This window comes from Falco cherrug, chromosome 8 (genome assembly GCF_023634085.1).
Source record: "Falco cherrug isolate bFalChe1 chromosome 8, bFalChe1.pri, whole genome shotgun sequence".
Taxonomy (NCBI): domain Eukaryota; kingdom Metazoa; phylum Chordata; class Aves; order Falconiformes; family Falconidae; genus Falco; species Falco cherrug.
The window spans coordinates 25,750,105-25,770,635 of record NC_073704.1 but is presented as its reverse complement, the minus strand read 5'-3'; the positions used below and the strand labels follow the sequence as shown (position 1 = coordinate 25,770,635).

Here is a 20,531-nt window from a genome sequence, read left to right as displayed (position 1 = left end):
ACCGCCACCTGCCCCCCGGGGCAGCCCCGCCGCCGCCCCGAGGCGCGCCCAGCCCGCCGCACACTCTACACCCCGCGGGGGGTCCCTCGCGGCGGCGTGGGCGCGGGGTGGCACCCCCGGGGCTCCGGCCCCTGCCGCGCCGCCTGCTCGCCAGGGGCCCGGGCCTACGGGCGGGGATCAAACAGAGCAGGGAGGCAGCTGGTTGAAATTTAACCACAATATTCTCGCTCCCCATTGTTTCCAGGGAGGCCCGATATTTCCACAACAGGATTATGGCATCTGATTAACTCGCTGAGACAACAATGAGGGGCTGGGATGGGCTTCCCCTTCTAGCTGCCAAAAGGGGAAAGTAAATACAACACCCTGATTTCAGGAGCGAGGACTTGCAGTGCCCCCCCCCCCAGTTCTCCCCCAGCTGTGTGCCAGGGAGGGGTCCAGCATGGTTCTGCTTGCACCCCTTCTGGATCCCTAGCACCTTCCCAGGTGAGGAAGTGGCTTGGGATGCCCCCCCTCTCCCCCAACTCTCTTTAGGGATGTCCCCTTGCCACCTTTTCGGTGGGCACAGGGCACGGGGTCACTCCTAGGGATACACAGAGAGGCCAGGCTGGAATAGCTGCCAGATGCCCAGCTCTGGCTGCAGGGCTGTGCTGGCCTCAGAAGGACCAAGCAACCCGTCAGAGGGATGCAGGCTGGGGAACCAGCAGCACCCATGGGCTTGAGATTCTGCTATCCAGTGGCTCCAGTGGACCATTTTCCTTGCAGGAGCTGCAGGCAACGTCCAACAGGCCAGAGGCATCCCCATGAAGTTTTTGTATTTGCTTTGGGTGCCCAGAGCCTCTGTGAAGTCCTGCCACTGTGCAGGTGAGGCTGTCCTGCTGCTCCTGTACATGATAGAGCAAGATGGTCTGGCCAGCAGCCTGGGACCACCCCACTTCCACATCTCCTCAGCTGATCCTTCCAGTGGAGCATCCCAAGAGCATCAGCAGAGAGAATAGAGGTGATGTGTCACAGCACTGCTCCTCATCCCTGCCCCTGACTTCCCAGGGCTGCCAAAGGGACACAGCTATCTGTGCATCACTGGCACAGGAAAATCAGAGCCTGGACTAGGTTCACAGGGTTCTCCAGGCTAGTTCGTACTCCCACCAAAGGAATGAGTGCAGCTTTCCACTTTGTCCTTCACTGCCACAAGGGAGTGGGGAACAGGATTGTCTGCATTGGTGCTAAGTCTAGGGGGTGCAGCACATCCAGGGGGTGCAGAAGTGCCCTGTGGCTGCCAATGTCCCAAACCCAGACCTCCAAATAACTTCTGCAGCCTGCCAGCACGCAGCGTGCATGTCACAGGTGTCTGTCCCCCTCCCAGCAGCTCCAGGCTGACAGCAAGCAGCCTAGCCCTGCCCTCGTTCATACACTCATGTTCCACAGAGGCCCAGGCAGACAGGGAGCTGAGTTTGTCCATGACAGCCCCTCCTACCCATGCAGGGGCCCCGGTATCCTGGCCACAGCGAGCAGTGACAGTGTCCTGTCACTGGGTGCAGAGTCCGTCACCTCTCCTTGCAGCATTTCCAGTGCCAGCCTGTGTCACTACCAGGCAAAGCCCACCGGCACATGTGGCCAGGTGGGACAGGAGCCCCCAGCATGACAGGGCAGCCAGAGCTCAGTGTGTGGGGAGACGGCTGGAGGCTGTGACAGGGTCCACTTAACCAGGGGGTGACGGGAGATTTCTACTTGGGATGGGAGGGGACACACACAACATATTTCTGCTCAAGGAGCTGGTGGGAAGGGATGCTTGCTGCCACAACACTAAGTCACAGGGAGAAATTACCTCCAGTGGAGGTGGGAGAGATGCAGCGTCCATCCCTGTATCACATGGCATCTCCCACAGCACTCAGCCACCCTCAGGCACCACTGGGACACCCGGCCACCACACACTGCTCATGCCTGCGTCCCGACTGTGCCCAAGTCCCTCCTTCCTCTGCACCGCAGCTCTCCCCACCACCGCATCCCTCTACCCCTGGCCCGAGCAGGACGGCAGCATCCCGCAGACCCCTCGCTGGGCTACCAAGGCTGCCCGGGGTGGGGGCACGGGGCTGGCACAAGGCCCCGGGGGGCTGCCCGGAGCCTGGCGCTGCGCAGGGCGAGCGGGCAAGCGGGCGGTGGAGCCAGGCGATGCAGTCTAGGTGGTGCTATTTCTCTATTTTTGCACTGGACGGGTTTGGGATTTTCCTCTCCCTATTCGCTGCCTTGGTCGTCTTCTTCTCCTCTCTCTCTCTCTCTATTTTTTTTTCTTTTCCTTTTCTAAAAATACTTGACAGCGATTGAAAGGTCCCTTTAATCGAGGCCACAGAGCCCTTATTAAGGGCACGGGTCGGGGTGCTGGGCCGTGCCCGGCATAACGGCTTCATTAAACCCTGCGAAAACTAATATTTATGGAATCAAATTTATGGAGGCCGAGGCCGAACTTGTGGCCTTTAATGTGTGTCGGGAGCTCAAATCCAGCCGGCTCCAGGGAGGAGGGGGTGGGGACAGGGAAGGAGACCCCAGCGGGACAGGATGGGACAATAGGTGGTGACATTCCCTAGAGCAACTTGGCCAGGGAGGCACTGGCAGCCCCACACTGGAGTCCTGGGGGCCACGGTCCCTGCAGTGGCCTGGGGGGTATCAGCAGAAGTCTTTCCCACTGATGTCTTCACTCTCCTGCTTTTATTTACCCTGCATCCATGCTCCTGCATCTCCACCTTCCCTTGCCTTGGGAGCAGGGTAAGTGGAGCAGGATCAATCTCTGCAGCTGGTCTTTACCACCAGTCCATGCCCACTGCGGTGCTTGCCCATCCCTGGGGCACAGGGCCACAGGGCACTCTGGGGGAACTTACTCTGCAGCATGACAGAGCTCTTGAGCAACACGCCTGCAGCATCCCTGGGACTGGCTCCCCTGAGCTAAGCACTCCAGAGAGAAGCAGAGACACAGCCCAGGTGCAGCGGGTAGCCAGGACAACCTGGGGGTGCAGGTGCTGGTTTGTACACCCACTCCCCTATAAAGTCCACCAGCCACTGGCATAGCCGGGATGGGAATGTGCCCTCACCACGCAATGTCCCCTCAGCCCCAAAGGGAGCAGACAAGCCAGATGCCCTCACTGGGGTGATATACTCTCCTCCTGCACATGCTGGACTGCATGGAGGAGCAGCACAAACCCCAGACCCAGCACGGAGCTGAGGGACATGGCTTGGAACAGAGCAGCTCCCAGGCCAGGAGATGGAGCTCACATGGATGGAGCAGGGGTTGCACCAGGGGACAGCCTGGTAACGGAAGACACATGAAACGGAGAGCTGCTAAACTCCTGCTGCCCCCAGTCCTACCCCTCTTCCCAGCTGTGCCTGGCAGGCAGATCCAAAGCAGCTAGGGTAAGATCCTGGCAGATGGGAGAAGGCAGGATACATAGTTAAGGCTGTCAGTACAAGCTCCCCATCCCATGGCTTCCCCTTCTCACCACCCACCCTGCCTCGTATGCTGCTCCCTCGGAGAGGAAATATAAAAAGCAACCAGCTGCTCTCGCCCTGGGACTGGCCGGCTGTGGCCCAGCAAAGGCCCTTTCATTCCCCTTCCACAGACACAGGGGCTGCTCCGGATGTTTTTGTTTCCCCCTTGCCGCCCAGGAGAGCCGGCAGCACGACTGTGGCCGGCCCAGCCCAGGGGAGCAGGGCAGCCAGGGGCACAGGTCCCTATCCCAGGAGAGCAGCACCATGGGCTGCAGCCTACCTGCAGCAGTGCTGCCTCACTCTGCCTGCTGTTTTAGGACTTGGCTGGGACGCAGGAGTAGAGTCCCAGCCCCAAAGGAAGCATGTAGGCACAAGGGCTGGAAAAGGAGAGCAGGGGTTAATGGATGGATGGGTGGGTGTGTAGATGGATGGATGGATGGATGGGGTGTGGGTTGTGCTCGGTGTCCAGGGAGCATCCACAACCTGCTCCAGGGCTGCTCCCAAGCCTGGGAGCTTTCAGCATGTCAGTGGCTTGGTTGTCCCCTGCTCCTTGGAGGTCAGAGCATGGATTAACCCCCTATCACCTGCCCACTAACTCTGGGGGAGCTGCCTGCAAATGGAGGGTGCCCCTCAGCCCGGCCAGGATGCCTTTGCCAACCTGCTACTACAAGGGCTTCACCTGGCTCCAGGCACCAGCACGTGGTGTGTCCCCAGCATGGGACAAGGAGAATGTGGGCCCCAGCCCCCTCCAGTATGCTGTGCCCCCAGGATCTCGGGGTTCCCCTCCTGTACACCCCACCCCACATACTGCTGCTCAGGATGAGGCACAGCATGGTCTGGGAGCTGCCAACCTGCCCCCCAACAATGAGCTGCTGTCACCTCCTCACTGTCCAGAGCTGCTGCAAGCCCCTGGAACATCAGGACTGACCTCAGCAGGACCCAGCCACAACAAGGGTTGCACCCTTGCCTGGACATTACAGGCCTAGGGGGGACAGAGCAAGAGGAGAGGGAATCTCACCCACAGTCCTTTATTGCAAACCCACATAAGAGCATCCAAACCCCATAGTCCTGCCAGAGTCCCAGCTGTCCCAACCTGCCCAGCAGCATCCCTCCCACTCACCCCAGGTCCATCACTGGCTCAACCACAAGGCAGCCTGGGCAAGTTCTGCTCCAGGGAAGAGGTAGAAAAGTTTCTGAGACAATGGTGAAGAAAGGAGACACCCCATCTCCCCAGCTGGAGACACCTCAGGAGGGGACCATGACCAGGACAAGGTCCACCAGGAAATGCAGGAGAGGAGGCAGAAGATGCATGGGTGCTCTGCACTGCTTCTCTTGGATGCTGGGGGGAGCAGAGACCCTCAGGGTGGGTGGCAGCGGTCTTTCAGCTAAAAAGCCCCTTCGCCTTCTTTGGCTTGGCCTTGGCCACAGGCTGCCTGGGTTTCTGAGCTGGGGAGGAGGCCAGCTGGAAGCAAAGGGGAGGCAGTGTCAGTCCCCCCCAAGGGGGTTACACAGGATGGGTGTACATCTGCAAGCAGTGACACCCCCATCATCCCTGTGGGGGAATGCGTACCATTCACAGGAGTGCAAACCACATGTGCTCCCCAGCCAGAGTGCATGGGCTAGGATGGGCTAGGAATCAAGCTGAGACACCCAGCCCATCCCGGAGAGGCATGGGGCTGGGATGCGAGCAGGGAATCAAGGTGCAAGCCCCATCCTGCCATTGGTATGGAGAGGCTATTTCTATAGCTGCACTCACCGTGGTTGCCTTGCTGGAAGATGCTGTTTCATCCTCCTGGGATGGAGGCAGCAGGTGGGGGTGCCCTGTGGTTTCTGCAGTGGGTGCTGGGCCCTCAGCATCTTCTGGTACCAGCAGAAAGAGACACAATTTGGGACTGAAATGAGGGAGCACAGGGCATTGCCCAAACCCACACCAGGAAGGGTGCCTGGGTTGGGGAGCTCAGCCCACGGGGAGAAAGCAAAGGGGGAGACTGTTGCATGGGGTAAGCTGTGCCCAGGGCCCCTCTCCCCTTTCCCTGGGATGGGTGCTCAGCTGCAGGGGGCTGGGTGCTTCACACACTCCCCATCCCACAGCCAAAGAGCTTCTCACCTGAATGCTGCCGTTTCAGAGCCTGCTTGGCCTCCTGCTGCATCACTGCCATGTAGAGCTGCCGCAGAGTGGAGGCGAATGCCTGCCCTTCTCCCACACCACAGATCAGGGGCAGGCTCTGTGGGAGAGAGCAGAGGCACCATCACCCTGCCAGGAAATCACTCGCCAGGGGCTGGCTCCTGCCAGGACACCCTGCCACGGTGCCACAGAGGGGCAGAGAAGGGGCTGTGCATCCCTCTGCCCATCAGACTCCATCTGCTTCACCCCAGGCACTGTGGCACAGCTTGCGGGGCCAGCCAGCTCTGGCACTGGGCAGGACGTGGCTGCTCCCCAGCCTTGCACACATACACATACAGATGCATGTGTGCACGCACCCGCACACCTGCTCCAGCCAGTGGGCTGCCTTCCCATTCAGAGGCAGACTGTGGAGGCTTGCAAATCATTCATGAAACGCAGGAGATAAGATCACACGGGGGAAGGGCTATGGCTTCCCTGGCAGGAGCAGCGCTGGGGCTGCCAATAAGGACAGCAAGCCTTTGGCAGGGGCAGGACCTCGCCATGAGGTTGGTAGGGAGCCCTGCCTGCCATTACTGCTTCCAGCAATATCTATGCAGGCAGCCCAAGCCATCCCTGGTGGCCCCATGGCGAGTGAGGGCAATGTGACTGTGAGATGAGGGATGCCAAAGTTTGCTCCCAGGCTGCCAAAGCAGTTCCTGCCTCCTGCCCGCCCACATTTTTTTCTGCAGTCCAGGCTTCTTCCACCCAGGGATGCCCTGCTCCTCCTGCCCCCCCCCATCAGGTCTGTGGGATGCCGCCCTCACTCTCTGGACCATGCTGCTGTGCATGGGGGACCTTGGCTCTCATGACGGCGGGCTGGGCAAGCACCATGCTCCACTGGGAACCTAATGCAGCACACAGCCAGCAAACACACACAGGCTGGGATGGGGAAACGTGTGTGTGCCCTGAAGGGGGTGCCTGCGCAGGGGTGCGTGAGGCAGAGTATGGGTGCACACGTGCAGGCAAATGTGAGTATGCTTGCATGCATGGGGGCTGTGTGTAGATGAGCCTGGCCCTGTGTGCATGCATCGCTGGTTGTGTGGCAGTGTGCCTGTGCGTGTGTGTGTGCCAAAGGTCTACACACTAATCTCTGCTCCACTCCACACCCAGACAGCAGAACAAAGTGTAACAGATAAAGCTGGATCCTCTCTGGGGCAGGGGAGTGGGGAGGGGATGGGGACGCACAGACCCACTCAAGGCCAGAGTCCAAAGCCTGGCCCCAGCTTCTCAGTGGCAGAAAGGGTAGGTTGAGCGCCCCCCCCCGCCCCCCCCCCCCCCCGGCGCTGCTCCCTGCGGGATGCGAGGAGGGGGCAAAGCTGATGCCAGGATGGGTTGGCTGGTGCCCACAACGGGCCTTCTGTGCAGGTCTCATCCCGCCTCCGGAGCTGCGGGCATGAAAAGCCCATCAGCTGTAGGACATGCATGGCACCGGCGTCTGCTTTTTGGCCAGCTTCTGTGCAGGATCTCCTGTGTCCCTGCCCACCACCACAGGAGGGAGTGGTGCTCTGGTCCCAGCGCCCTGCAAGCATCCCCAGGATTGCTTGCCACCGGGCAAACACCTCTCTCAATGACTCCTTGCCCGGCATCTGAGCCATGAGCTATGCTGGCCTATCACAAGGTCCCAGGGGAGGAGGAGGGATGCTGAGCACCTTAAACACCCTGGGGATGCTCTTGCCCTGGGTGTCTCGCTCCATGGGGCCTGGGTTGCACCTGAGGTTGCAAAAGCAGCATCCGAGGCTGGGAAGGTGACTGCACTTCAAAGGCAGGAGAGGGGCTGGCAACGGATGGCTGACACAGCTCAGATCAAAGGCACAAGCTGGAGTCATAATTCAGAGAAAAGCAAACAGCAGCTCCCAGGAAAGCCAGGAACAGTGGCGGAGTGAGCAAAGTGTACTAGATAGCAATGCATGGGTCAATGCCCTGGGGAGGGCAAGAGAGTCCCCCGCAGGGCCACCTGGGCCTGGGTGCCACTAGTCTGCTGCCCACCTCCTCTTCCTGCCACCAAGGGGTCTCCAGGGGGTTCCAGGGCTATGGGGCAGTCTGTGCATCCAGGTGTAGGGTGCTGCCCACCCCCTTCTGCTCCAGCCCAGCCAGGCTGCAGGCTGCAGTGCAGGGTGACCTGGGACATGCCCTGAGCCCCAGGGCTGCTCAGGCTGCTCCTCTTCCCAGCATCCAGGTGACAATCCAGGCAGGGCAGCTGCTCTCTTGGTGCTTAGGCCCAGCTGCCCAGAGCCAGCACAGTGTTCCCATGGTGACCCTGGGGACAGGGGAATGCTGTGGAGTTCCCACCATGCTTGCAACCACTCGGTGTCCCCGAGACTGGCACGCACACACACACTGACCGGGGTACCACCCTGAGGAGGTGCTGGGAGAAGGGTACCCGGCACCACAAGTATCCCCCGGGGTAAGATGGGAATCCGGGATGGCACAGGGGTCTGCAGGTGCAGGGCACCCGCTGCCCATGTTTCCAGGAAGGTCACAGCTTTGGCAAGCCTGGGGTGGAATGTGGGAGTCACCGGCTGCCCCCTGACACTGCCCTTCCCGGTGGCTCAAGCCCAGACAGAGGTTCAGAGCCATCGGGCCGCCGGAGCTGGCCAATGCCGGGATGGGAGGGCTGCTCTTCACAATCCCGAAGGGAAATGGGTTTATAACTAGAGCTGGAAGCATTTCCCTGCAGAGCCGTGACTCAGCAGGCAACAGAGCGTGCTGTGCCAGCCACCGGCCACCTGATGGCCCCGGAGGCTGAGAGGGACAAGGAGGTGTCCTCAGAAGGGGCTGCAGGGGGGACAAGCCCTGGGTACCGGTGACTCTCCTCTCCCTCCTTGCCCCACTGCCCCAGCACATCCCTGAACTCAACGCCACTGCAGCCAACTTGTTGCCCCCGCTCCAACATCAGCCCTGGCCTCCAGTGACTTGTTTTTCTCAGATTACCCATCTCCAGGATAAACATGATGCCTGAGGTCCGGGGAGCGGCACAAGCAGCGAGCTGGCACCTGGGGGAGTGATGGCCACGACGTGGCTCACCGGGCACTGGGGAGCGATGCCCAGGGAGCTGGCACGACTTGCCCCGTGTGTTATGACTACCTGGCCACAAGGCCAAGAGGGATGCCCTGCTATCAGGAGTGACTCAAGGCTGCAGCAGCGGCATGGGAAGCTCAGAAGCACACCCTGAACTGCGATTAGCCCAGCTTGGGGGAGCTGCCCCAGCGAAGCAGAGCAGGCACCTGACCTTGCACCCGGAGCAAGCTGTGCTCACCAGCAGCCCCGCAGCTGTGGAGGCTGCTCATGGAGAGCTGGACTGCAGCCTTTCTCAATGCCCCCCATCCCAGAGGGCTCTGCTATGGGGCTGTACCCCAGTGCAGGGGGGTGGCAGGGCCAGTGGTGGGCAAGGTACAGCACCCAGCTTCCAGCCATCCTGCCTTCACCCACCCCTGACCAGACTCCCTTCTCAAGAGGCCATAAAGGACGGTGCTTTAGATGCCCTCTTACAGTGTGAGCAGGAGGGGCACGTCACCCAACCCAGCACTGTGCCACCAGTGCAGAAGCATCACCTTCCCCTGGCCCAGGCCCGAGGTGGGGTTGCAGGCAGGATGGACTGTGCTGGGCCCCCACACCGGTGCCAAGCACCAGAGTCTAAATCGGTCCTGCTCAAAGCTGGGGACTGACCCTTTCATTATCACACCAGACGTTCGAAGCGGTTACCAACATTCTTTGCTACAAACCCCACATTCCTATTTTTTAATATATTTTTAACTGGAAAACAGAGCGAATGGGGCCTGTTTGGAAATTACAGCCTGGCTGCTGTGGCTTGTATGTCAGATCTGCCCACATTCCCGTGGCCAGCCTCAGCACATGCTCCACAGGGGCACACTTAATAATTCCTGCCAGGGCTGGGAGCCAAGGGGTGTGGGCTGGGGGGGGGGCATGGCTTCCCTGGGCTCCCCCCACCAGCAGGCTCTGCGGAAGCAGCGTAGTGGAGCAGCAGCCCAGGAACTGTGCACCACCTCTCTGGTGATGGGCACAGCTGCTGCCATGCCAGCATGGGCGAAGCCTGGCGATGCTGCAGCAGCCCACGGTGGGCAGGGGAAGTGCTCCATGGCCATGGCATTCCTGTGCCTTGTGGACAGGCTACCCTCGGTGCTTTCCCCTGCCGTGAGCTTTGTCCACGCTCCTGGCAACAGGGCTGGCATGGCTCACTGGATGCACGCTGGGCGTTCCTACTCATGGCTGTGCCAGTGTCAGTCAGGCTGGGGATCCACCCTGGGATCCAGGTAGGTAAGCACAGATCTGTGCTAGCTGCTCACCCAGCCTCTGCCAACAGCACTGGACTATGGGATCCTGCCAGGATCTGCCTGTGGGAGGATACAGATGGAGGGGGTTGAACTACTCTCTTCCAGCTGGGATCAAGGGCAAGGAAAGGGGCAGCTCATCCCCCCAGGATGGAGCAGGACATATCAGCCTGGTGTCCCACCCCAGCTCCCTAGGGAGGGACCCTCTCCCTGGGGCCAGATCTGCCCCAAAGCACCCTGAGCTGCCTCACACTGATCACCGATGCCTTTCCTCAGCTCCTCCAGTCCTTGGATCTGCTTGCAGATGCTCACCTCAGCCTGGAGCAGTCCCTGGTGGTGCACTTCGTACTCCAACCACAGATGACTGAGTAACCTGGCCTCAGCTTGCACTGTCCCCATCACCCCATACCATGCATGCTCCTGGGGACGTGCAGCAGCAGCAGCTAGGAGAGCTGGCGGTGCTGCCAGCCCGCCTGTGGAGCAGACAGGGGCAGGATGGCCAGGGCTTCCCAGGCAGGGAGCCAGGCTGAGCACACCTGGCAGGAAGCGGTGGTGCCGGCAGGGAAAGGCAGCCGGAGAGCTGCCGAGAGGTGAAGGGGTCACCCCGGGGAAGAGCGGGTGGTGAGGCCAGGACGGCCAAGCATCCCAGCCCAACTCAGCCCAGCTCAGCACGGCACGGCACTCCTCCCAGTGCCGCTCTGGCCCTGCTGCAGGCAATGTTTTCCTTTCCCCCTGACTTTCGGGGCCTTTCCAGCAAGCAAATGTCAGGCGCATAAAGAGCGGCACTGTGAGCGGAAGATGGAGCGAGAATGCCTGCCCGCGTCCCTCCGTAAGTGCTGTCTCACACTTCATCAAGGCAGCCTTTGCAAGCAAGGCACCCGCTTAACAACCAGCAGTCTATGCTGGCTGGTGACCGCAGCAGCCCCGCCACTCAATACCCTTTTCTTTTCTCCTTGTGCTGTTTTAGCAGCTTGGGTTACAGCTTTTCTCGCAGACACTGAGCAGAGGGGTGCAGTGGCAGCAGGGGCTCTGCATTGTGCTGCTGCTCTGCTGGGGTGGATGCGGGTCCCCCTGATGCGGGCATGCTGGGGCGGGTGTCCTGCCCTGCCGACCCACTGCTGCTTCCAGCTTCCAGGGATAAATCCCAGAGAAAGGAGGGTCAGCGGCAGTGCAGAGGTAGCGCAGGAGGCTGCAGCATCTCCTCCTCAGCCACGTGGGGACCAGCCCACCAGCAGCAGCCTGGGGCTTGGCAGAGGTCTGGGGGACATGAGGGGTTCCAGCCCGCAGTGGGCACAGCCCCTACCCCATCACATTTGGAGAGAGGCCATCCCACAGCAAACCCATAGGCATCTGAGCCGTCCCACTGTCCAAGTGCCAACAAACTCCCTGAAAAAGAGTGGGGTCCAGCAGAGCAGCCCTTGTTATAGGCTTGCCTCCCTACCTGGGTGACCCTGCAAGGAGCTGAACATGGCTACCCAGGGGCTGAATGCCGCTGCCGGTGGCACCCCCAGCTCCAGCCTGATCATGGGCACTTGTCATCCTGTCCAGCAGTCTGTAGGGTGACAGCAGCAGAGCCTCTGGAGCAGCTGACATTGGGTGCCAATTTGGGAAGGGAGCTGGGCAACGAGGATGCCCTGAAGAGCAGCAGGTCCCAGCATGCCAGGACTTGTGAGGACTTGATGCTGGCTTCCAGGAAGGCAAAGCCGCAGGCTGATGGCACCTACTGGCATCACCTCTGCCATCCTGACCCAACACTGGCATGGGGTGCCTCCTCCAGGGGCCAATGCAGGCAGGAGAGGGCCTGGGCAAGCCCAGGAGCAGAAGACATGAAGACCTGGTGGCCAGGGTCCCTCCTGTCCCATGGGGACAGCTCAGGGACCCCTCTTCTCTGCGAGGAAGTTGGGTGGCTTGCACTGTCTTGTTATTGTAGGGTGGCTCGATGGATATGGACACATCACACAGGCTTATTATTGTAGGGTTCCTCTGCAAAGCATGCCAGCTCATGAGGGTTTATTATTGTCTGTCCAGGAAAGCTGGACACATCGCGCTGGTTTGTTATTCTAGGGTTGCTCAGGAAGACCGGCCAGCTCATCCCAGCTTGTTATTATTGCACAGGGCTTGTGGGGGGCTGGCCGGGAAACTTCCTGCAAAGTGGGATGATGGAAAGGGAGCCACACCTAGTGAATCACAAGGATGCTGTGTGGTGATAAGGAACAGAGAGGGGTGGGATCCAGCACCCAGTCTCCACCCGGTGAGGACAGGCCACTCATTCATGGGCACACTTGCGGCTCCCCTGGGACCCATGGGGCAGCGGGGCTGGTAGAGGCGGCAGGAGCATGGGTCATGGCTGGGGACTGGCAGAGCAGCCTGTAGACCCCTTGAGAAGTGAAATCTTGGGATGGCAGGGGAGACCCAGGGGGATGCTGCACCCAGCACATCCCTAAACCCAGCACACAAAGGATTAGCTGAGCTAACAGGGCCCAGAGCGGAAGCTGGAGCTGAGCCAGGAGGGATTAGGGGTTTGGGGGGGAATCTGGGTGCGTTCAGGACTGGGCTAATCAGGAGGCAACAACTGCTCCACCCCAGTGGCTTTGCAGTTCCTCCCAAATACAGGTGCAGCCGAAGAGACAGCTCCTGGGGATGCTGCCCCACCATCACCCGAAACCGCAGCAGAAAGCATTGCTGCATGGGGCAGGGGGGCAGCAGGCCTCACCCCTGGGCTGGTGCAGGTGGCTCCCCTGGCACACGGCCCTGGCAGGGCTGGCTCTGACATGCCCCAGTGGCCCTGGTACTGTCACTGGCACAGCCACTGAGTCACTATCGCTTCCCCCTGCTCCATGACAGCCCGTGTTTCCCAGCCCCGGCAGCCTGTCAGTGTCCCTGCAGGCAGTGCCCAGCTGTGCTGGTGCCCAGGTGTCCCTCCGACAGTGCCCAGCTGTGCCGGTGCCCAGGTGTCCCGCGGGCAGTACCCAGCTGCTCAGCACAGATGTTGGTCCCTGGCCAGGCAACAGGATTGAGTGTCAGGCGAGCTCTCCGTGCAGAGCAGCAGCGGCAGGAGGCCAGGCTGCCCTGCGAGCACACAGCCCTTTCATTCATGGCAAAAAATAGCCCCCCGGGGTGTGGTCCTCCTGGAAAAGCCCCCTCCAGCCTTGGCCAGCCCATGTTTATTCAGTACGAAGGGGGGACACACTGCCCTCCCCCGCCCGCCAGCCCTGTGCACCATCTCCCTGCCAGAACGGCTGCTCTTGGACTTGGTTCCCCAGGCCTCCCCGCCCCCCCCCCCCCCCGAGCCAAAACACACAGGCTGGGGCGGGGGGTGGGGGGGTGGGAATGGCAAACCCCTAAAAAGCACTGGGTTTGTCTCCAGGAGGAGCAGCCTCTGGTGATGTCATGAGAATTTGCGAGTGGCCACATAAAAGGGACTCGCTGCCCAGGAAATCCACAGGTCCATGCTCCACCAGACAAGCCAGTGATTCTTCAGTGGGCCAGGAAGGAAACCTCGGGGAGCCTGAGCCAAGCCTGCCGTTGTCCCAGGGATAGATCCTGCTCCCAGCCCCACATGCCCCCAGGGTCCCCAACCCTGCCCTGAAGTCCCCCTGTATCCCATTCTCAGCATCTACAGTTCACAGCAACCCAGTCCTTGCCCCCAAATTGGTAGCCCTCCATACAAGTCCCTGCCCTGTGGTCCCCAAGGCACCAAGACTCACCCTGTTAGGCTCCCAGCATTCTAATCCCTGTTCTGCAGCCTCCAGAGTCCAGACCCCTGCCCCACAGACCCCAGACCCTCTCCCTCCGCTGGCCTGGGGGACAGCACCCCCATTTCCATGGTGATCTATCAGGCTGGGAGAGGCAGGTGATTTAGGGCCAGGCAGCACTGCCACCAGACAACAGGGATGCAGCAGGGCAGGGGATTCTCTTTCGTGAGGGATTACACTCAGGACAGCTGGGAACACACAGACACAGCTGCCCAAGCCCCCTCCCCAAGAGTCAGCCTGGATCTCGCCCCGCTCTTGCAGGCACTGCAGACATGGGCTCTGAAACTGAATCCGCTGCCCAGGGCTTCCCCTCCCCATTTCCCACGAGCCCAGGACACAGTGGCTGGAGTCATGGGGAAGCTCTGCCTTCCTCCTCCCCGTGCAGGAGACATCCCTGGGCTCCCACCCAAGCCCAGGGTCCCAGGTCTCTAACCCACTCTGCCCTGCATGTCCCAGCCCCACCATGGATACTGCATCACATAGGAATTGGTGACAGACCAGCCCCATCGCCAGCTGCAGCCCAGAAGGAACTGAGCGGCAAGTGAAGATCAGGGTGGCTTTGACTTCCTGCTCCCAGTGCCTCCCATGCATCATTTTAGGAGGCTGCAAGCATCCAGCCTGTCCACCTGCAACCTGCCCGTGGAGACACTCTCCTGCTCCACTTGCTCCATCTCCCCTTGCACAGGTGCAAGGTGACAAAACCTCTCTGCATCCCCAAAGATGCCTGGTGGCCAGTGCGTACCCCAAGGTGGTGTCGTGGCACATGGGGACACTGGCTGCAAAATCCTCTGGGGAGCAATGGTCACAGGCATCTTCACAGCATGGTGCTGGGGTGGAGGGCTCTCTGAGGCCAGCTGAGCGGCGACAAAGGATCCTGTGACTGAGACCTCACACTGCCCTCAGCAGACAGAGGCTCTTTGCAAAAGGGCCAGCTGCGAGCAGACCACAGCCTGGGACATCTAGGATGTGGGACATCTCCATCCTGATGGTACCCAAATCTGTCCATGACAGTGCTGGCCTCACAGAGGTGACTGGGCCAGTGGAGAGGAGACAGGAGCCTCCAGAGTCAGTGCAAGGCTTGCAGGGCTGTTCCCTCTTCCCCGGGGAGCAGGGTTGGATGTTTGCTCCCACTGTCCCTATCCTAGCAAAGACAGGAGACTTAGTCTCTGGGACTGTCAATCAGGCACTTTTTACCAGAGCTAAAAATGCACTCACAGAAGAAAAACAAAATACAAACACAAAACAAAACAGAGAGGTGAAAAATTCCTTGACATTTCTCTCCTGGAGTCCCCAGGGCCGGCAGAGAGGCGAGAGCCCCCAGCGTTTGTCAAGCAAACACTTTCACACCCTTGGCCGTGCTCGGCACGCTGCCGCTGGAATGCCAAATATATATTTAAGCCCTGCTCATCAAAGGAGTCTGTTCGGAGTTGGTCTCGGGCAACGTGCATGTGGGTTTGGCCTGCAGAGAAAACCAGAGACGCTGAGAACATTTCTTGGGGATGGGAGACAGCTCGCGCGCGCACACACACGAGATAAATGACAACCTCCAAGGTCATGTGGCTGTAAGGTCGCGGGCTGGGCACGAGATACCTGCCTGCAACGGCACTCACCCTTATCAGCTCCTGTCGCACCACAGGGTGGGGATGTTTAGGCTGGAGGGAGGCCAGCAGCCATTCTGCATTCCAGCGTGCTCTAAACTTTGTCAAAGCTAAATGAGCTCAGCCAACAAAGCCAGAGTCTGGGAAGACGAGCAGGAAGCGACACTCTGGGAGAGGACAAGCTTGCGGGCTCATGGAGGGCTGGTTGGGGCTGTGCACCCCGCGAGGAGGTGATGAGTATCCTCAGCTTGGGCACAGCACTGTGCAACAGCGAGGCGCAGATACAGTGCTCCTGCAAGTCCAGGGCTGGTGCTTGCTAGGGTGCCATGGCATCCCTGGCTGCTGCACAAATCCTGCTCTGCATACCCCCCGGCACTAGTTGCTCCAGGCAACCAGCACCAGCCCTCCCGCAGGGCACTACTGCTCATCTGCTGCCGAACCAGCCCCGGCCCCTTGCTTGGAGGTGCCGAGGGCAGGGGGCTGCCGGCTGTCTGCCCCACAGCTCTTCCTCCCAGCTATGACTTTGCTGGAACAAGCTTTCTGCAGACAGCAAGGAGCACTTTGGGAGCAAGGCTGCAGGCAACAAAGGGGAGAGCCTTTCTGCAGGGACCACTCCTGCCCCTCAGGTCCCTTCCTCAGGAGCATCTGATGGCCCGGCGACCTATGTCCATCTCATGGATTATCTCAGAGTCAGAGAGATACAGGAGTCTCTGCCTCCCTCCTCTTCTGCACGGAGTTTGCTCCCAGCCATGGGGATGCTGTGACATTTGAAAAGACCCAGTGCTGGCTGCAGCCAGGAGTAGAGATGCTCCTGCCCCACCTCTGAAGGCAGGTCTGGGAGCTGCCACACTTGGGCTGGAGGGCAGGGCAGAAGCTCCATCTCCAGAGATGATGGACTGGGCTTTCCCTCCTCTGTCATCGCTCCATCCAAGAGCAAAGAGGTTTTAGCCTAAATCTTATACCTAATCCCAGCTGACAGAGCTGCAGGTCGGGGTCTAGCCAGGGGCTGGAGCCAGCCAGGGCAGGAGAGATCATTGCCACAACCAAACAGAGCACACCAGTGCTGTGAAATCAGGCATTACGCGCCTGTCACCTGCGGCAGGACCAGCCCGTCAGGCTGCCAGGGAGCCGCTCTGGTTACGGCAGGGGTAATCCCGGCACTGGTGGGGCCTGACCCTGCACAGCCGTGCCCCCCAAGATGGGTTCATCTCCAGGTGAGGGGAGGGATTGCTGGGCCCCGGGTTGGATTTCAGGCACCTGCTGCTAATAAAACACTCTGTCAGGGCACCTTCGCCTTCTCAGCCCTTGGAGAGAGGGATGGGGTCCCTGAGGTGCTGGGCAGGGGGTCACAGAGGGCTGGAGGAGCCAGGAGCCATGGCCCTGACCCTGGCCCATGCTGCGCCCTTCCACCCGGGCGAGCAGACCTCCCCTTGCCGCTTCAGCCCCATCCATCTCTGTCCTGCCAGGTTCATCTGCTGCAGCTTGCGTCGCTCCCTGTTTTTGAGGGCAGGGACCCCAGCCTGTGCTGGCAGCATGATGCTCCAAGCCCCACCATCCTCCGTGGGCAATGAAGAGCAAAGACCTCCCTGGCTCCAGAGACTGCTGCTTCTTACAGCCCCCTGCCCACTCGTCACACCGCTCTTTCCATTCAGGTGTGCCTTGCTCCAAAGGGTTCACTCACCCTTGCCATCTCCAGACAGCAAAACCATGCCCTTTGGCTAAATACAGGGATTTTTAAAAGCCTCACCATTTTCATCACTGTTTTTCTAGGCATTTTCTTCCATGCAGCACTATCTGTCAGCAGCAGCACTGGAAAACAAGGTACCCAGAACACCTGCTTGCAGCTCCCCTCTGCTCATGCCAAATCTCATCTGTTTGCAGTCACTCTCTCCTGGACCACCATCCTCTTCAAGTCTAAAAACTGGTTTATCTTTAACCTTGTCCATAATAACATGCTCCAATATATTGTCTCCTATATGGTGCCAGGCTAGAAAATTCTCCTCCATAACTTCAGCTCCTGCCATCCCCACGGCCCTGCTCTTTGCCAGCCTTAAAGACATCAGAGGGCTTGGCAAGCCAGACTATGCTGACTCCTTGTGCCCCTGCCCTGCCTTGCTGGACCCCAGCCTTTGATGGGGCTGCTGGTTGGCTGGAGGGGGCAATTTCCAGAGCTGCTGGGGCACTGTGCAGGAGGACCTTCTTCCTCCCCAGCCAGGTCTTTCTGCAGCTTCAGGAGAATGAGGGAACTCTAGAACCACACCACCCCACCACCCCCCCTGCCGCCAGCTGCCATCGTCTCAGAACATGAGCCTGTCACCAGCAGACACAACAGTGATACTTGGGGAGCTGTTTCTTTGCTCCCCAACAACCCCAGCTCCTCCAGCAGCCCCAATACAGGGGGAGAAGGGTCCCCCCGAATCTCCTATGTTCACAGGAGCCAAGGCTGGGAGACAACCTCTCCAAACACATGGAAATTCAAAAGACAGCTCTCTAAGTAGACACCAGAGCCAAGGCGAGAACTGGGATGTTCCTCACCCTGCCTGGGCTGGCTCCTGGAGCTGGTACCCACAGCCCACTGCCTCCTACCAGGCTGCACATCTGCAGCCTCCACTCGTGCAGGAGAGCAGGAATCAATTACGGGGCTGGCAAAGGCAGGGCTGCTCTGGGGCTGGCAGGCGGCACCAGCTCCAGCGGCCACAGAGCACGTGGCATGGCACTGGAGGCAGCCCACTGACTGGCCCCGGCACAGATGTGCCACTGGCTCATGGGGAAGAAGCAGGGGAACCACTTGAAAGCCATGGTATGAAAGTGCTGGTAAACCAGGGCCACTCCTCTGCTCTTCTGGCTCCATGCATTATTTACCGTGCTCCAAGTGCCCACCCTGGGGGAGTTCAACCTCTGGGGTGCACACTTTTGCCAAGTCAGTCCTCCTGTCTGCCATGCAGCTCCCCGGACCCCCAGCAAGGTCTGAAAAAGGTCCTGGACTCACTTGATAGCTAAGGTGCTCTAAGGTGGGCTCTCCCAGCTGAGCCTAGGACCCAGCCAGCCACAGGGGCTCACAGCATAGCCACATCAGCCTGCACTGGAGGGATCAGCCTTGCATGCAGCACCCACAGACAACCAGCATGTGCAGCAGAAACATATGGACAAGCTCCACCAGACTGGTCTGGTGGCAAGGAGAGATCCAGCCAAGCCATGGTCACCCCTTGGAACCCCACTGTCAGTAACCCCAGGTGGCTGCAGCTGAGCTGGGGGTAGATGTCCCTGCTCTCTCCAGGGCTGGGTGGAAAGGCTGTGGGGAGGCTCCCCTCAAGCTTGTAGGCTGGTTTCCTTGTTGCATGGGAGGGTGTCAGGCCTTGGCCCCATGTCTCAGCACCCAGCACTTCCTGGGCATTTGCAAGGGCCTCCTGAGTCACTGCAGGCAGAGGACAATGGAGCTATGGAGCTTGCACTGGTGAAATGTGATTCTGCCAACACACACCTTGCAGGGGCTGCTGGAGTGCTGCAAGGAAGGCAGGCAGCAAAGAAGAATATTGTGAAGCAAAGAGTGCTTCAAAGAAAGCAGCAGCGTCATGCCCTCAGTGTCTCCTGAAGCACTGGCCCCACATCTTTGCTTCCTGCCAAGCAGCACGTGCAGGCACAGCTCTGCACCTAACCCCAGCTCTGTTGGCTGCAGCGTGGCAAGAGCAAGACATGGGGAGAGATGGTGGCACTCCCTGCGATGTAGCTGTGGGGTCACAGCCATCAGTGACTGCAGGACAGGGGACAAGGCAGACCCCTCCAACAGCCTCTGCAGCAAAGACACCCACCGCTGGCAGCCCCATGGGGCAGGACAACCATTGCAGTGGTGGCAGCAGCTGGGCGATGAGCCACGAGAACACCAGAGCACCAGGTCACACCGTGACAGCCAGGATGAGGACCCAGGCACTTGGAGGAGCAAATATGGCTGTAGCCCCATGCCTCCTCACCCCCCAAGCAGAGGTGCCAGGGCTCCCAGCATCTCCTGAGGGCTGCAGGGTGAGGATGCTGCTTCCTCAGTCCAGAACCCAATGGTGACCCCTGGGGCGGGGGGGGTAGGACCACGCTGACTGGGAGCAGGTGTCTGCTGCTGGTGCTCGCCCAGTCAGCGGCCAAGGAAGAGCTAAATTTATTCCACCAATATGTGGGCAGCAGGAGGGGACAGGGGGGATCCTCCAGCCCGTCTGCCCCATGCATGGCTCATGTCCCACTGCCCTCCTCGGCACTGGTGTGGCCGACTCTGCCCTGACACCAGTGACGGGAACAGAGCCCTTCTGGACTGTCTCTTTGGCACCCGCATGTCCTGATGACTGGCCCCGAGCGGACCCAAGTGCTTCCTCCCCCGACCACAGAGAGGAAAGTTTCCAAATTAAAAACCTAAAACTGGCAACAAGGTGCCCATGGCAGGAACCTTTTAAACTGGCCATTAAAGTTTATAAGTTAGACGGGCACCAGGAGCGAGTGGCGGAGCTGCAGGAAAACAGCCGCCCCTCCTTGAGCAGCCTAACCACGGCTGTCCCCAAAGCCGCAGGGCTGACGTCACGGCATGACTTCACCTCCATCACCCACCGCCTGGCCGGCCCCAGCCCCGTGTTTACCCCTGCCCGTCCCGCCACTGTCCCTCGCAGCCCGCTTTACCCTTTGAGGTTGGTCGGCAGCCCCGGGGCCTGGCGAGGAAAAGAGCAAAGAGAAGGAAACCAAACTCAGCGCCCACAAGGCGGGCTGCAAAACACGGAGCCCCAGCAGCTGCGCTGCGGGGATGGTGGGCTCCGTCCCAGCCCTCCCGTCTCTCCCCGGGCTCGTCTCCCCCTTCCTGTCCCCAAGCTGCTGGGAAAACTCTGGCAGCCATGGCTGTGCCCGCTGTTAGTCTCCCATTTCCCCGCAGATAACACATTCTGTGTGGTAGCAGGGCAGGCAGGGGGAGGGTATCGGACCCAGCCTGGTGTCCTGTCCTGCCCTGCCCTGGGATGCTGGGATGCACTGCAGGTACCTGAGAGGACCCAGCCTCCATCCCAAGGGGCGAGATGCTGTGGGGTAGGTGAGATGCACAGCCTGACCCTGATCCCAGCTGGGAACACATGTCGAGCCCCAGGGTAAAGCACAGCACAGAGTTTCAGCTAGAAAAACTTTGGGAGCAGCAGAAACAAGGAGCCTCAGGTGCCTGGGCACAGATTAGGGCAGCACCGCTCCCCTCTCCACTGCCAGCGTGGGGGCAATTCAGCTCTAGACCTCT

At 60.1% G+C, this 20,531-nt stretch overlaps 1 protein-coding gene across 4 annotated transcripts in view; it reads right to left on the bottom strand.

The window, feature by feature from the left end:
* Positions 1-4,488: 4,488 nt before the first annotated feature.
* NHEJ1 (non-homologous end joining factor 1) overlaps positions 4,489-20,531 on the bottom strand; it is a 44,510-nt gene continuing 28,467 nt past the window's right edge. For all 4 annotated transcript variants that reach the window (XM_027810730.2, XM_055719123.1, XM_055719121.1 and 1 more), the window contains exons 6-8: positions 5,582-5,699; positions 5,231-5,334; positions 4,489-4,936 (exon numbers count right to left, since the gene is read on the bottom strand). In XM_027810730.2, the coding sequence (XP_027666531.1) occupies positions 4,856-4,936; positions 5,231-5,334; positions 5,582-5,699 (303 nt within the window). In that variant the 3' untranslated portion in view covers positions 4,489-4,855. The remainder of the gene's footprint in view (positions 4,937-5,230; positions 5,335-5,581; positions 5,700-20,531) is intronic.